General features: G+C 36.5%; 3 protein-coding genes across 4 annotated transcripts; all 3 read right to left on the bottom strand.

Annotated features, from left to right (window-relative positions):
- Positions 1-4,377: 4,377 nt before the first annotated feature.
- On the bottom strand, positions 4,378-7,045 carry LOC122138523 (sperm acrosome-associated protein 5-like). The gene is made up of 6 exons (XM_042732049.1): positions 6,859-7,045; positions 6,339-6,528; positions 6,016-6,228; positions 5,826-5,886; positions 5,368-5,409; positions 4,378-4,992 (listed from the first exon to the last, which is right to left on the bottom strand). The coding sequence occupies exons 1-6, from the start codon at positions 6,940-6,942 to the stop codon at positions 4,890-4,892; spliced, it is 693 nt and encodes a 230-aa protein (XP_042587983.1). The 5' UTR covers positions 6,943-7,045; the 3' UTR covers positions 4,378-4,889.
- Positions 7,046-8,494: 1,449 nt separating this feature from the next.
- Positions 8,495-10,670, bottom strand: LOC109049050. Its single transcript, XM_042731084.1, has 6 exons — positions 10,619-10,670; positions 9,873-10,073; positions 9,372-9,755; positions 9,203-9,263; positions 8,977-9,018; positions 8,495-8,870 (listed from the first exon to the last, which is right to left on the bottom strand). The coding sequence occupies exons 2-6, from the start codon at positions 10,051-10,053 to the stop codon at positions 8,801-8,803; spliced, it is 738 nt and encodes a 245-aa protein (XP_042587018.1). The 5' UTR covers positions 10,054-10,073; positions 10,619-10,670; the 3' UTR covers positions 8,495-8,800.
- Positions 10,671-12,240: 1,570 nt separating this feature from the next.
- LOC109049049 lies at positions 12,241-15,096 on the bottom strand. 2 transcript variants are annotated; one of them, XM_042763254.1, is made up of 7 exons: positions 14,453-15,096; positions 14,269-14,322; positions 13,798-14,089; positions 13,335-13,712; positions 12,989-13,052; positions 12,649-12,684; positions 12,241-12,431 (listed from the first exon to the last, which is right to left on the bottom strand). In XM_042763254.1, the coding sequence occupies exons 3-7, from the start codon at positions 14,081-14,083 to the stop codon at positions 12,359-12,361; spliced, it is 837 nt and encodes a 278-aa protein (XP_042619188.1). In that variant the 5' UTR covers positions 14,084-14,089; positions 14,269-14,322; positions 14,453-15,096; the 3' UTR covers positions 12,241-12,358. The 2 variants fall into 2 exon arrangements, with proteins under 2 accessions (XP_042619188.1, XP_018922253.1); XM_019066708.2 differs by lacking the exon at positions 14,269-14,322 and having other exon boundaries at positions 14,453-15,091.
- Positions 15,097-15,899: the final 803 nt, after the last annotated feature.

Here is a 15,899-nt window from a genome sequence, read left to right as displayed (position 1 = left end):
GACAGGGTGGGGCTTGTGGGGAGGTTTGTGGGGAGGTTTGTGGGGGGGCTTGTGAGGAGGCTTGTGGGGAGGCTTATGGAGTCTTCTGGTGGAGGTTGTGCTGGGTCTTGAGGTGGAGGGTTGCAGTGGGGATTGTGGTCGAGGAGAAGGTGGAGCTTGAGGTCGAGGTTTCCATGGAGGTTGTAGTTGGGCTTGAGGTTGATGTTTCTGTGGAGGTTGTAGTCGGACTTGAGGTTGATGTTTCTGTGGAGGTTGTAGTAGGGATTGTGGTGGAAGTTGAGGTTGCAGTAGAGGTTTCGGCGGAGGTTGTGGTGTAGGTTGGGCTTGAGGTGGATATTGTGGTGGGTCTTGAGGTTGGCTTTGTTGTGGAGGCCGTGGTGAAGATAGGAAATGGCCTGACTGTAGGTCTTGGAGGCGGCCTAAAAGGTGGAAAGCGGGGCCGCTGCGCCTCACACGTACTAAACACCAGCAGAACCAGAGCCAACACCGACATCTTCAGTGGAAGAACGCTCTCCATCTCTGATATCTGGAGATTAAACACTGGAAGTTAAACACACTTTATTTAGTTAACCGTTTCATACTTGAAATAAATCCAAGCACAAATCACTGTTTTCAGGCTGACAAATCAATATATGATAAATTATGAAAGATTATTTTAGGTGTATGATCTTGCAAACAAACAAAATAAAATAATTATCTAAATTTATTATATGACATTTTATTATATTTATTATAAAAATGTCCATTAGAACCGAATGCATAAATCATAAAATAACAACAAAACGAAATTAAGCCGAATACAAACACATTTGATTTAGCAATAATATATATTAGTCTCTTACCAGATGTTGTGTTGTTGGAGATTCAGATGAATGAGAGTCTTCAAATGTTCCTCAGTCTTCACTGTCTTCTGTATGTGATCCATCAGACTTATATATGTTAGAGTCGCCTCCACCTGCAGTTGCACCTGTGCTTTTGATTCATCCTACCATTATTTATATTTTTTGTCAAATTTTTGTTTAAACATGTGTCAGCAGGAAGAAGATGGGCTCTCCCTGCTGAGTTTTGGTTCCTCCCAAGGTTTCTTTCTCACCCTCCCTAACCCTTGGGGAGTTATAAAAGTAGTATTTTCTGTTTTTAGTTGGCTTGTAGCAAAATTAATTAAATCTTGTATTGAATTGAATTGAGTTTAGGGCATGATATCCTAAAAAAAAAATATAGCAGATTCACTGCAAAAACCAAAAAGGCTGCAATAACTCTGCAACAACTGCAGTTGTTGGAGTTTGTGTTTGTGAAACCTATAATGTTTCTCATTAAATGAAATCTCTCTAATATTTGACAGTTTCACGTCATACTTTCATAAAACCGTAGCTTACTGTTTATTCGTGAGGTCAAAGTTTAGCTGGTTAGCATGGACATTTAGCAACTATTCAGGTCATATTTGTCCTGCTGCTGACTGTTTTTTCTTTGGGAGGATCGGTTTTCAGGGTGGACCCAACTTCTCTGTCAAGCCAGTTTAAAACAATGCAATGCAGTACTTTTTTGATTATACCTGATTATGAAAGTTATATAATTCACAATCAAAACCAAAACCAGCCCTAGCACACTGTTTTATATTCAGGAACAGAACGGGTATTGCAGCCTTGTACAATTATTCAGCTAATCCAGACAATAATAATAAAATAATAGTAATAATAAGAAGACAAAACAATGAATACGGGGTGTTGCCATAGAAATAAAAAAAACAAACAAAAAACTTTACAAAAGCATGATTTTTCTGTGTGAACCAAACCAAAAGTAAGTGATAAAGCCATTAATTTGGATTATTTACATTTATAATTTAGTAAGTAGAAGTTAAAAGGTCACAATTATTATTAAATATTACATTATTATTATTTTTATTATTATTATAATTAATTTATTTTAATCATTAAATATTATCTAGCCTACTTACTAAATAGACTTTTAGCCATGTGAACTGAATATTCTGGACCACACTTGTTTTTTTGTTTTTTTTTGTTTCAATTAATAAAGACACTAAAATGCAGTTTTGGCTGTAAGTTGTGCAGTTTTAAAAATGGATGAGCTATATTTATGTAGAATACTGAAAAGCACAGCACTTCTACACTTAACAAGAAACTGGAAACCCTTTGACCACTTGAAAAACTATTTGATTTTTAAAAAAATAATTTTTGGATTTATCTGATTGAGATCTTTCTTGTTGTAGTCTAGAGGTGTCACATAACCTGTACATGCTGATACCCCTGAGATAAAGACGCCTCTTTTGATGTGTTCTCCTATGACTGTCTGAAAAATCCCTATTGTATTTTACTCTGTTTAGAGAACCTGCCGTGTCACCTAGAAACCTAACTGCAACATACTGAACCTAAAGTGACATAAAACCACCTACATACTGACATTCAACAACCTCAAACTTTTTTATTTCACACAAGCCATCAACACAAAGATGAGCCCTTCAGAGGAACAGGTGAGGCCATATTTGAGTGGCCAGTTGTTCCCATTTTCCAGGGACAGTGACTGTATTTGGTGGCCTGTACCTGTCTAAAAATTTTACCTGAAATGTCTCATTTCTTTTTGAATATATGTTCAAAACAGACGGCAAAGTGAAAACTGACAAGAAAGGCAGCGCTCACAGGTTCGCTGGACCAACAGAGGGCTCTGAGCTGACTGTTGTGTTCGTCTTCCTCTACTGAAACTGGCCCGTAGTGAACCTCCTCAGGAGTGTTGTTGTGTCGTCCTTGTCAGCTTCAAATTAAGCCACATAATTACACTTATAAATAACACAATATAACCCACTTTTAGCACAAAACATACTTCAAAATGCTTCTTGAGACCCCGTATTCTATTTAATTTAGTTGCGTTCCATCTATTTTTGAACCCAAACTTCCTCCAGAGTCTTGCATTTTGCCCCTGGCTAGTCTTCTGTAATAGAACATTAAAGGGGTCATCAGATGCCTTTTTCCACAAGTTGATATGATTCTTTAGGGTCTTAATGAAGGTCTATAACATAATTTAGTTAAAATTTCTCAGTGGTAGTGTAAAAAACCACCCTTTCAAAATCAACTCTGTTTTCAGCACGCTGTTCCTCAGTTTTCAGCACATGTTGCTCTAAATGTTAATGAGCTCTGCTGACCCCGCCCCTCTCTTCCGTGAGCTGATTAGCAGACTGTAAACTTCAGCCGTGCATCTTACTAGCACATATTAGGGAAAGGCGATTTGCAAAGATTTATAACAAACCCTTATATGCACTTATTCTGTAGATGAAGCTTAATCACGAATGATTCTCATGAACTTAAACTCATTTAGGCAGATCGGGGATCGGCGCATGTCCTTCTAAAACGAAAGTAATCCTCTGCATCTTCAGTGGCTCAGATGTCAAGAGTAAATGACGACTGCTATGTTCATTATTACATCCAACAACAAAACATCTCAGTCGCTTAATCTGAGACGGTCTTGTCAATCAACTATCGTGGGAGGGGCCTGTGCAGAACTATGTCATTCTGACAGGAATCTCAGAACAGCCTGATTTGAGAAAGGGGATTTAAAAAAAAACTACTGGGTGGATTTTTATCATTATAGAGTGGATGTGTACACACACTTCCAACACATTTATGTTAAAACAACAACAAAAGTGAATTTTGCATCTGATGACCCCTTTAAGTTCGCATAATAGGACTAGGTGTTATAATCCCAATATTCCTAATAATGAAAATAAATTTATCATACAAGAAGTTTGTTTTCATGGCAGCTGTTTAATAATTTTTCAGTGATTGTCAAACATGACAAAGAATTCAAGATGCACATTTTCATTATGCAAAAATGCAGGCTATATTCATTTTGGGTTTGTGGTTTCTTGGACTGCCAGTACTGTTAAAAAAAAAAGTGTTCAAAATTTTCCTTTTGTTAGGGCAATACATCATATTTTTAAAGCCTTAGGTCTGCTTTAACACGTACTCTATGGCAGTCCAAGAAACTGCTGCTGTGACGGTGCAATAGTTAAAGGTTTCTTGTGCGCAAACTAGAGTTTGTTTATTTTGATATTTTTATAGACCCTTGATTTGGCAAATAAGACAATGCACACAGCCGTATTGTGCCATCAGCTCATTTCATGTCATGGTTTCTCTGTTGCCACAGAGGATGAGAAACTGGAAATTAGGCCTTGATATTAGAGGTAGGCCTACTACCCTAAGGAAAGTCAAACTTTTATTAATTCATGTGCATCGAACAGAACAACAGAACACGTGCAAGGAGAGCCAGCTGACAACGTGTTTTTTTCTATAGTCACATTTGATCTCGCGAGTTTCCCTAAAATCTCATGTCACTGTGAAATCTTTCCCACAATCAACAAGTCACGCAGTCTGGTCGAATCATCTTGTGTGTGCGTTCAGGCTAAAAATCAGCTGAAACTGTCTTCATGTCTGTCTCCCATGGTTTTAAAATTTGAAAATTGTCTTGTGTGTCCCAGGCCTAAAACAATCAAGTGAAGGTGGAGTCCTAATGGAAGAGTTACTTTATTCATAATAAGGTAAGGTATTATGAATGCACAGTGAGATTTCATGAACAGAGACTGCTTTATTACAGTTGTAGACAGAAATGTGAAATGCCACCAAACATCTACAATACTGCAGGAATAATATAAAGTTTATTAATGCACAAGCAGCCCCTGTTCAAAGTCTTTAAATTGTTTAAACTCGCACAGATCCCACCACCATCATAACAACCTCATTACCATTATTCAATCAAAGGCAGTTGCTGTGGAAACATCAGACTGTTGTGACTGTATGTAGCATTGTTAGTTAGGTAGTCTATATGATTCTGTAGTTGACTGGTTCAAATCTACAGTATTACAGCAGGTCAGGAGAGTAAAATCACAGCATTGTTCCAGGCGACGGTGTTGTTCCACTCGGACACTCCACAAAATACTGAGAGGGAACCACAAAGTGACACTCCTTCACCAAAATAGTGCTCAGCCTGTAACACACAAAAGAGTCTTTGAACATTCAGGCCTGAGTTTACTTCTTAAGCCTGTAATGCAGTTATATTTGAAACAAACATCTATATTAATAAACATGCAAAGTGAAACATCATTTGTGCCTAAAATGCACAACTACTTCATATTTTATTGCATTTTATGAGTATTAATGAGTTTACATGATTTGCAAAATTATAACAGTTAGAGTATTGCACAAAGGTCATGGGTTCGACATCCAGGAAAGCAAGAACTGAAAAAAAATTATAAATGAAAATGTAAAATATGAACTGCATTGTTTATGATGCAATCGTGTGCAGGCACTTTTTGCATATATTAAATTATGAACAATCATGAATTGATTGTTTTCAACTTACGTTACAAGTGGAAGAGTGATGTTGTTTTTCGGTCTAGGTTTACTGTGAACAAAGAAAACATCACGTTATGAATGAAACCTCATCTCACATTCTCAACTCATCACTTTTAATTTTGAATGTAAACTTTTAATTTTGAATGGACACTACACCAACTTTTTTACATTTCAGTTGGCTTCAACAGCAAAAGGAAAATGCATGACAGCATTACTATGACTTTACAAAAGAGGGGAAACTATCCAAGGATTGATTATATTGGTAAGAAGAGAAAAAGACTTTAAATTTGCCATCTCTCCTTCAATCATTGCATTAGAAACACTAGAACTCTAGTTTTCTGTAATTTAATGCAAAGGTAATAAAACCCAAAGTATAGTGTTATAAATGTACATTAAACTTTTAACTATGAAATTAGGTCTAGATCATTCAGTATGCAATGCAGTGTCCATAGTCTGTGTACTTACATGCTGCTAATAATGGTATTCAGGCAGGCGATGTCATCTGTGACGTCATCGTCAGTAAAAGCTTTTGAGAAAAGAGAACACAAGCACAAACTCTTCATTTGAAAGCAATAGGAACATGGTGCAGAAATTCAGAAAACATAGGATGCAGTGTTGATGATTACTGTGGCAGTTTTTTTCTTCTCAAACTCACCAGTGCAGCTCGTGTTGCAGACATTGAGAGATGGGTTCATGCCAGAATCACAGGCCAGCTGATCACTGAGCTGAAACACACCGTACAGGTGCCAGACGGGACGCCGCGTCGTGTTCGGTTTTATGGAGTTGCTATTTAAGGGCTCTTTAGGTTTGGCAGGGATGTTTTTGACAAAGCTGGTGTTGAAGCCTGTAGCGCCGGCCAAGCAGACCACTGCATCAGAACCAAGGAAAAAGCATGTGAGGGTGATCAACCTTTCATCTGTACATGATCATGTGACATAAACATGGCTGTATGGTGAGCGAAGGGAATCTGTTACTCACGTCTAGCGTTGAGATCGTTCACGGTCATTTTGTCTCCCATGGCCCGAATCACCTGAATCTGAGTCGCCTCCAGCTTCTCCTTCAGCTCACATTTACTGATAATCAGTCCCTCAGTCACACTGGACACCAGAAAAACCAGAGCAAACACCGCCAACATCTTCACTGCATTTACACTCTTCATTTCTGATATCTGGAGAGATAAATGGGAATCTTCTTTTTAGTCAGTAACATAGCTTTGGTTGCAGAGACATAATGCAGAAAATCTATTAAAATGTCTTGTTTTATTCTAGTTATGCAAGAAAAAGAATAAATATACTGTAGTTATAAAACCGTTTTATTTAGAATATATGTAGCTATTGTATCAAAAGTGACAATATAGACATTTATAATTCTTCAAAAGATTTCTGTTTCAAGTAAATACTTTTATTTTGGGCTTTGTATTCATCAATGAAAAGTTGGCTTACACAAAAATATGATGCAGCACAAACAGCTAGAAGAAAGGACCATAAATGAGTCTTACTAGACGTTTTTGTTGTTGGAGATTCAGATGAATGAGAGTCTTCAAATGTTCCTCAGTCTTCACTGTCTTCTGTATGTGACCCATCAGACTTATATATGTTAGAGTCGCCTCCACCTGCAGCTGCACCTGTGCTCTTGCTTCATCCTACAATTAATTCTGGGATTAATTTTTTTGCTTAACTCTTGTCAGAGGAGGATGGGCTCTCCCTGCTGAATTTTGGTTCCTCCCGGTGTCTTCATCCACCCAAACCAAACATCCTGGGCATGCTGGGAAATTCCTTAATTAAAAAAAAAAAAAAATCAGCCCATATTTGCTGTAATGTGCCATTCAGGTCATTTTAGCTTGTATTTTTGAAATAATTTCCAGCTGTGAGTGATTCTGAAGCTGATGTGCTTGGCATGGTAGAGGTCAGAAATCACTCTTTAAAGCTTTAAATCTTTGCTGTTTTGCTTTGGGTGGATCTGCTGGCGGGGAGAATGCTTCTGTGCAAAAGTGCTTTTTGGGCAAGGCGCTGACGTTTTAAAAGCAGTTTCTAGAAACTCATAATGGTTTTAGACAAATTAGTTCAGACAACCTGATTTAAGGCTCATTTAGTAATTATGAATTATCCAATAAGACAATCCAAATCAGACTTCATCTTTTGCGTTGTCACGCTAGATGACTTGCAGCTTACATTAGTGTGTCAAAGTGTCATGCAACTTGCAAGCTTATGTTAGGAACGATGGTGTTTTACTGGGAAAGATTAAAATGTAAGGTGTAAGTGGTAATTGCATGCTTTCACAATACATGCTGATCCAAAGCGGCATTGCAGAAAATAATGTCTAAAAAGATTTGGTTTGGTTGGATGATTAAGAAACCTTGGGAGGAACCAAAACTAACCAGGGAGAGACCATTTTCTCTGAGATTAGAAACATATATTAATCTCAGCATTAATTATGGGATGATGCAAAAGCACAGGTGCAGCTGCAGGTGGAAGTGACTCTAACATATATAAGTCTGATGGGTCACATACAGAAGACAGTGAAGACTGAGGAACATTTGAAGACTCTCATTCATCTGAATCTCCAACAACAAATCAACATGTAGTAAGATACATTTTAATATTTATCAAAAACAAAATCCATATGATAATTATTTAATATATTTGTAATAAAATATATGCAGTTTTACATATTTTGTCCATTCTGTCTTTAAAAAAAGAATTTATGTACAGTATTTGATCATTAGTTTGTATGCATGATCTAAAATGATTATTTGCTCATTATATTTTCTATTTCCACACCATACCAATATATCAGCAACCAATAAAGTTATATTTTCTTTCCCATCATAATTATGTTCAAAAGTATTGAAGGGGGAAAGCATGCATCTAAAATGCATAGAATACAGATTGCAATAGATTGCAACAGCTGGCTAAACTAAAACTTGAATAGTTCAGTTCACTAGTTCAACCCTTTTTATATTATTTGTTTTAGTACTTGTTTAAATTGCATATATATATATATATATATATATATATATATATATATATATATATATATATATATATATATATATATATATGAAAAATTTGTGGCGTCTTGTGGCTTTTTAATTGTAATATAATAAGGAAAAGAAAGAAAACTTAGAGCTGTTTTTTTATTTTGTTTTTATGATAAAGTGACAGTATTTAAAAGCCCTCAGAATCAGCACAATCATATATATTTATACACAGTGATATATGTTTAGGCAGAAGTTTAAACATTCACAGTATTACAGTAATAAACTAAAGTGTCTTAATGCACAAACAGCCTTTATTCAGAGTCTTGTTTAAACTCCCGCCACCATCATAATGACCTCATTACCATTCAGTCAAAGACAGTTGCCATGGAAAGCGTCAGACTGCTGTGTGAGTGTAAGTAATGCAGCCGGACGAAGCAAGAGTGAGTCTGCTCTGTGTGTATTAAACACAGTCAGCAAAGTAGTTCGGGGAAACAACAGAGTGGCACTCCTTCACCAACATCATCTCCACACTGTAACACACAGAGGACAGTCACACTGTAAACCTTCAGGCCTGATTGTCATGTGTGTATATATATATACATTTTCAATATATATTTGTGATTTTGTAAAACTTACATCTTCTTTACATCAGTGGGGATCTCTTTGGGTTTAGCTTTCCTGTAAAGAAATAAGACAAATGTAGTACTTTTGTATGTAATACTTCATTTTTCAAACTTTGTAATTAAAGTGTAAACGGGTTTGTGTTATCATGCAAAACTAACATAAAGAAAAATATATCCTCCTTTGAATGAATGTATTAAAACAGCATTAACTGAACAAAAATAAGCGTGTGTTTGCTTACGTGATGTTCATCAGGGTCTTCAGGCAGGCGATGTCATCAGTGACGTCATCGTCTGTCAAAGCTGTGTGCAATGAAGAAAAAGAAGTCAGAGCTCTTTTCTCTGTTTTTGAACATTCACAGTGCGCCCTCACTCTTTGAATTTTTCAGTGCAAAAATTAAAAACACTCACCAGAGCAGGTCATGTTGCAGACGTTGAGAGATGGGTTCATGCCGGAATCACAGGCCCACTGATCACTGAGCTGAAACACGCCGTACAGATGCCTGACAGCATTGGTGGCTGTGTTTGGCCACGTCTCGTGGTCTGAGCCCTGGGGTCCTTTAGTGGGAACCTGTGCATGGGGCTTAGGTGGAGCTCCAGCTGGAGCCTGGGGTGGAAGCCGAGATGATGGAGCCTGAGGTGGACCTCTACGTGATGGAGGTCCAGCTGGAGCTTGAAGTGGACCTTGGGATGCAGCTTGAGGTGGGGCTTTTGATGGTTTCATCTCCTTATCGTGGACCGTGGTGTTTCTGACAAAGCTGGTGTTGAAGGCTGAGCTGCTGGCCTTGCAGACAACTGCCTCAGAAAAGAAGAAAGACATAGAAGAGGGTCATTTCTGCACGTAACCTGACATGAAACAATGAAATTTGGCTTCCTGAAGACGGAGGGAGAAGCTGAAGAACAATGACTCACGTCTAGTGATGAGACTGTTCACGGTAATTGTCTCTTCCATGACGGTGATCTGCTGAAACTGAGCGGCATCCAGCTTGGCCTTCAGCTCACATTTATTCATGATCCTTCCCTCAGTCACACTGCACACCAGCAGAGCCAGAACAAAAGCCAGCAACATCTTCACTGTGTTTACACTCTTCATCTCTCTCTCTGTTTGGAAATCTGGAAATTAAATGTGTTCAATTAATCCAGAGAACGCTAAATACATCTTCAAGTAGAGCCAATAACAGATTACAAGTATTCAATAATTGCATATTCATGAATTAATAGCTTTGATTGGGGGAAATAAAATATGTTTAGTTTTTTTGTTCCGATCCTGCACAAAAAACATCTTTATTTGAAGATTTTATAAAATAAAATGGAGTTTGAGCAAAATATATACATATATATATATATATATATATACATATATATATATATATATATATATATATATATATATATATATATATATATATATATATATAATAATAATAATTTAATAATATATATCACACTAAAAAAAAAAAAAAAAAAAACAAATAATGTACATTTAATTTAGCAGATGCTTTCATGTGTATATATATATATATATATATATATATATATATATATATATATACATATATATATATATATATATATACACCAAGGACAAATTGCTATATTTTATGCAATAACAAGCAGGGAACAGCTAATGATCACATCTGAGTGAAAAACAGTCTTACCAGATGTTCTGTTGAGATGCTGCTTGTTGGAGAATCTTCTCCAGCTTCAGTGTTTTTCTGTACTGCAGTCCATCTTATATATGTCCGACTGACCTCCACCTGCGTTGTTGGTCCATCCCATCATCACGAGGAGATCATATTCCTATGATGTCATTGCTCAGATTGCAAATGCTCAGGATGTCACCTTTGTTATTATTTATTCGCATTATTTTTCTCCAGTGCTTTCCAGCTGAGTGGAGCGATGTGAAGCTGATGTTTTGATGCTTGAGCCTTTGAGCTCTGTTTGTCTTTAGATTATGATGTTCTGCAACACACACAAAAACACAAACACACACACAAACACAAACACAAACACCCACACCCTCATACAGCAGCATTTCCAATTCAAATACCACACTTGTCTTCATCTAGAGTCCACTGATCATCTAATAGCACTGCTGTGACTCTCTAAAGCCTCGAGTTTTTACTCTGTTTTGTTTGGGTGGATCTTAAGTGCGCAATGGTTTTGGTCTACCTAAAGCATCATTTAAGCAATTATGAGTTAAGCAATGAAATCTATTCAAATCAAATATGATCATCTGCATTATCAGATGAGTTTCGTGAACCAAACTCTGTTCTCAGGTATCTTTTTCTGTGTCTTTGAGTTTATGGTAATATCATAACACTTCAAACATTTCTGTTTAAGACAGACAAGCTTATTGCCATATGTGATTGATTTTAACTTTAGATTACAAGGTCAATCTGACAAACTTCTGGTGGAAATTTTCTCCATTTCGGCCAGCATCTCGATCCAAATCTCTGCGCCACACTGCGAGGGCTCATTTGAGTGTATGCAAATAGCACACAAATACTTGGTTTGCTCAAAAATGCTTGCTTTGACCTTTGTGTGTTGTTGTTACCCTAATATGTAAATTTGAACGTCACATGGCACAGGACAACTAATAAATTTGATAAAAGGACACACAATCATTTTAAAGCACAATTTCAAGGATTATTCATCATATTCTTGTGAATATGCCATAACTATCATTTTAAAATGTTATTATATTATATATGCATACAGTTTATATATTTTTATTTAAGATATATTCAATAAATAATATATTTTTATATTCTATATTTGAATATAATATATCAAAACATTTTATAATGTTCCAAAGAGCATACTGTGTGCAAAGCAGATAACATGGTCAATATCATTCATTTATATGTAATATAATACGTCCCCGGTAATGAAAGGAACAGGCTTTACTCAATGGAACTGTTTAAACAGAGTTTATCTTTTATATTGATTCATTGGGTCTGAGGGCAGGTGCACAAACAAAGAGGAAAAATCAGACATAAACAGTGGCAAAAATAAATGGTTTGAGCTCTCTAAAAAATGAATGAAACATCTACTATGTGTGTGTGATTTAAATGTTGTAAAATTTATTTTATGAGAATACACATCTACTTCTTGAATGGCTATCAGTGGAGAAAGATGCTCTTTGCAGACAGATGGTGTAGTTACATCTAGCAGATGTTAACTGGAACATGCAAACCAGCTAAATCCTGACTTCTTGGATGGTAAACATTTGCTTTGTGATAGCTAGACACAGACGAAAGAAAGACTTAGACAAGTGTATTTTTTATATATATTTTTTATTTGCATTCTGACGTATGCATGTATGAGATACATGCTTCATAACTGTGGCTATTTTGAGAACATTTTCCAGGTACGCTGAAGAAATGCTGAATGTTTCAGGGACACTCAGCGAAGTACTGCGCAGGATTGACGTTGCGGCACTCATTCAAAGAAAGAATAAAGCGTGGCCTAAAAGACAACAAACACAATGTTGTTAAAGAAGGGTTACATCTCGCAAAGCTTATTGCTGCATTTTTTTATATTGTCTAAAATATATTTTGTATATTTTTCACTTTGAAATATATTTCCTGAAGCATAATAAGCTTTCAAGTATCGAATAAAATATAAATATAATTCTAATTAGTATTTCTCTTGACTCATGCAATCTTTTAATTGTTTGACTTACTTATTCTGGGGCAGAGAAGCGAAGGATGAAACAATGCTGTAAGAAACAGGAACATGAATATTACCATTTATGTATGTGGTTGACTGATATTGATTAGTTATGAGAAAAATACACTTGCTTTTAGTAATATTTTGAATGTTTTACAATGAAGACTTTTGGCCATTTACAATCACAATGTATTCATTTTGCAGTTTCGTAATGACAGTGGTTACTGGCAATGCTCCAAAACTGATCTGACCTCAACAGAGTCATGCAAATGCGCAGGGACAGAATGTGGTGACTACCAGTGGGAGCGTAGATGGGGATCATGTGATTAGCGGAACCAAAGATGAAAACTTACCTTGCCATGTCCAGCAGGGTCTTAAGGCATGCAATGTCATCCCTGATGTCATCATCAATCAGAGCTTTGGAAGAGAAAATTTACGTTAGAAAAAATCACTTAAATTTGATGTGTACTATGATTATGAGATGACTATTTAGTTTTTTGACAAATTGGTGGCTAATCTGTATGATTGTGTACAATCGCATTCGTACAGTCTGCCTACAGTTAGGTTAAGGGGTGAAGCTTTGTGCATTGTAAGAATTTATACGAAATCACCACCTTGTAAATTAGTTACATTTTTTCATGTGATCGGGTTCAATCTATTGTGTTTATAATCACTTTTGTAACCAGTCACGTGACTCACCGCTGCATTTCATGCGGCAGATGTTCAAACTCTGGCCAGATCCGGAATCGCAGGCCACGCGGTCGCTCAGCTGGAAGATTCCTAACAGTTTTGTGGTCAGACCAGGTCTTTCTCTGGAATTCTCCTCGGAACTCTCGGAACTCTCGGAACTGTCATCAGACAGTCTAGCTGGGCGCCCAAGTTGTGCTGCAACATGGGATCTCTTTCCCCTTGGTCTTCCACCGGGACGACCGGGTCTTCCCCCTGGTCTTACATTGGGTTGTTGTGGTGGTCTGAGAGGGGGTCTCACTGGGGGTCTCACTGGAGGTCTGGAGTCCTCTCGGATGGTGGTGACCAGGCCGGTGTTGAACTTCGACACACGCTCCACAGTACAAACGACTGCAGGAAAGACAGAAACACTCTTGGCTTACATTTGTACCATTACAAGTTGTCACCTGACAGAGTGTACCCTTGCAACACTTACTTTGGGCGATGAGGGTCAAATTTGCAGTTGCATTTCCAGGCACAGTTACATTCCCAGGCACACTTGAAGTCACATTTTCAGGCACAACTGCAGTCGCATCTACAGGCACACTTGTAGTCACATTTCCAGGCCCATTAGTGACAGCTCCAGTCACATTTCCTCCCTGATTTCCTCCCAGAGCAGCCTGGAGTTGGGACTTCAGCTCACATTTACTGAGAATTCGTCCCTCACTCGCACTGGACACCAGAAGAACCAGAGCCAACACGGCTAACATCTTCACCTTCATTTCTCTCTGGAGATCAAACACAGAGCAATGGATAAATTCAAATGAAACAATCCTAATCTGCAGTTTAACTCTGTTAAATATGTCTGTTCTCTTCATACTGCACTAATAAAGTGCTTGCAGTGAAGGAATGTAACAATCAAAATGCAACCAGCAATCTTCTGGATTTGTTTCTTAGGAAAAATGACCTTTTACTTTTAGCTTGCCACTAGGTTAATACTCTCAAATGGACACCTTGGTACCTTAAGGGTATAAATGGCTCATTACTCTTGCATATTTTTATAAAATGATGCATTCGAATTTTTAGCCTAGCAGACAAATGAGCCGTATTGGTAAAGCATTTTATTATAAAAAGTTCAAAAGTGATTTTACCAGAGACGATTTGTCTGTTGTAGATGTAGGTCTTGCTTTGGGCTAGTGTTTGTTTCCACTGTCCGCTGTGTTCTAAATGGACGAGCATGGGGGTTTTTATACTAAATTTAATGTGATGACCTCACTGTGTCAGACTCACTAAACCTGTTGAAGAACTGCCACATGACTCAGATTCCAATGACAAATTGCATGGATTTCATTACACTTTTGAAACAGCTCCTTATCCGGTGTGTCTGATGTGATGTAACATCTCTGAGACGCTCAGGTGGAGGTGAGTCAGGTTTTGCTTCGTCACCTTTTCCTCTCAGCATTCCAGCTGTTTTTAAATGGTGATCTTTGTTGTGTGCGAAGTTCCTGGTGGATGATCCAGACTCAGTGAAAATTAAACTTTTCTGGTTTATTATTATTATTATTTATTATTATTTTGTTTTACATTTAAATTTCAAAAGGTTACCACTGAACCTAAGAACTCAAAATAACTTTTTTATTTTTTTTTACTGATGTCAGACGTAGAGCTGTCAGGTGTAATATCAGTGTATTATTAAGATTTTTGTAGCATCAATTAAGTTTGGTGTGCTGTTAATGATTTGTTTGGGAAAAAACATGCAGTTTCTCTAGCTTAACATGGTTTTTGCAATGATATTAAAATGTTTCGGGGTTAAGGGGTATAGGTTGAATAACAATGCAAAAATATAGAATAATAGAATAATATATATATAGAATAATATATATATAACATGTTGATGCTACTGTACACTACTTATTTATTTTACATAAGCAATTGCCTTTTAAATGGAATGGAATATTTAGTGTATTTAGAAGTTATTTTGATGTTGCTTAATGAGAAACTTTAATATTATATTAGAACCCATATGGCAAAAATATACATATTTTCAGATTTTGAATATATTTTAAATATATTTTAAAATATATGAAAAATGGCCAATTATATTGGTAACATTGATGGTAAAAAAAAATTTACATAAATATATTTCTGATTTTTTTTTTATAAAGAAATCAACATTTTAATCAGCAACAATGCATTAAATTGATCAAAATAAAGTAAAGACATTTATAATGTTACAAAAGATTTTTATTTCAAATAAATGCTGCATTTCAGTATTTCACAATTACTGTTTTTACAATAAATTAAATGCAGCCTTGGTGAGCAGAAAAGATTATTATCCTAATTATTCCAAACTTCTGACTGGTAGTGAAAATACCGATAAATATGTGATAAAAAAATACTTTTATGATTTTACACCCTTAAATATGGTGTCAGAAAGACAAGTCACAGCATAAATTCTGATTTTCTTTTGTTAAATGTATTCATTGAAATGTACTGTACTGGTGATGAATAGGGAAAGCACAGACTCTGTGTTGCATGTATAGTGGGTGGACTGGTATTGCACACCTGTGGTTGGATTCCTATGATGTAATTTTAGCC

This window comes from Cyprinus carpio, chromosome A1 (assembly GCF_018340385.1).
Source record: "Cyprinus carpio isolate SPL01 chromosome A1, ASM1834038v1, whole genome shotgun sequence".
Lineage (NCBI taxonomy): Eukaryota > Metazoa > Chordata > Actinopteri > Cypriniformes > Cyprinidae > Cyprinus > Cyprinus carpio.
Note: the sequence above shows the minus strand (reverse complement) of the source record. Positions and strands in the feature narration are given on the sequence as shown.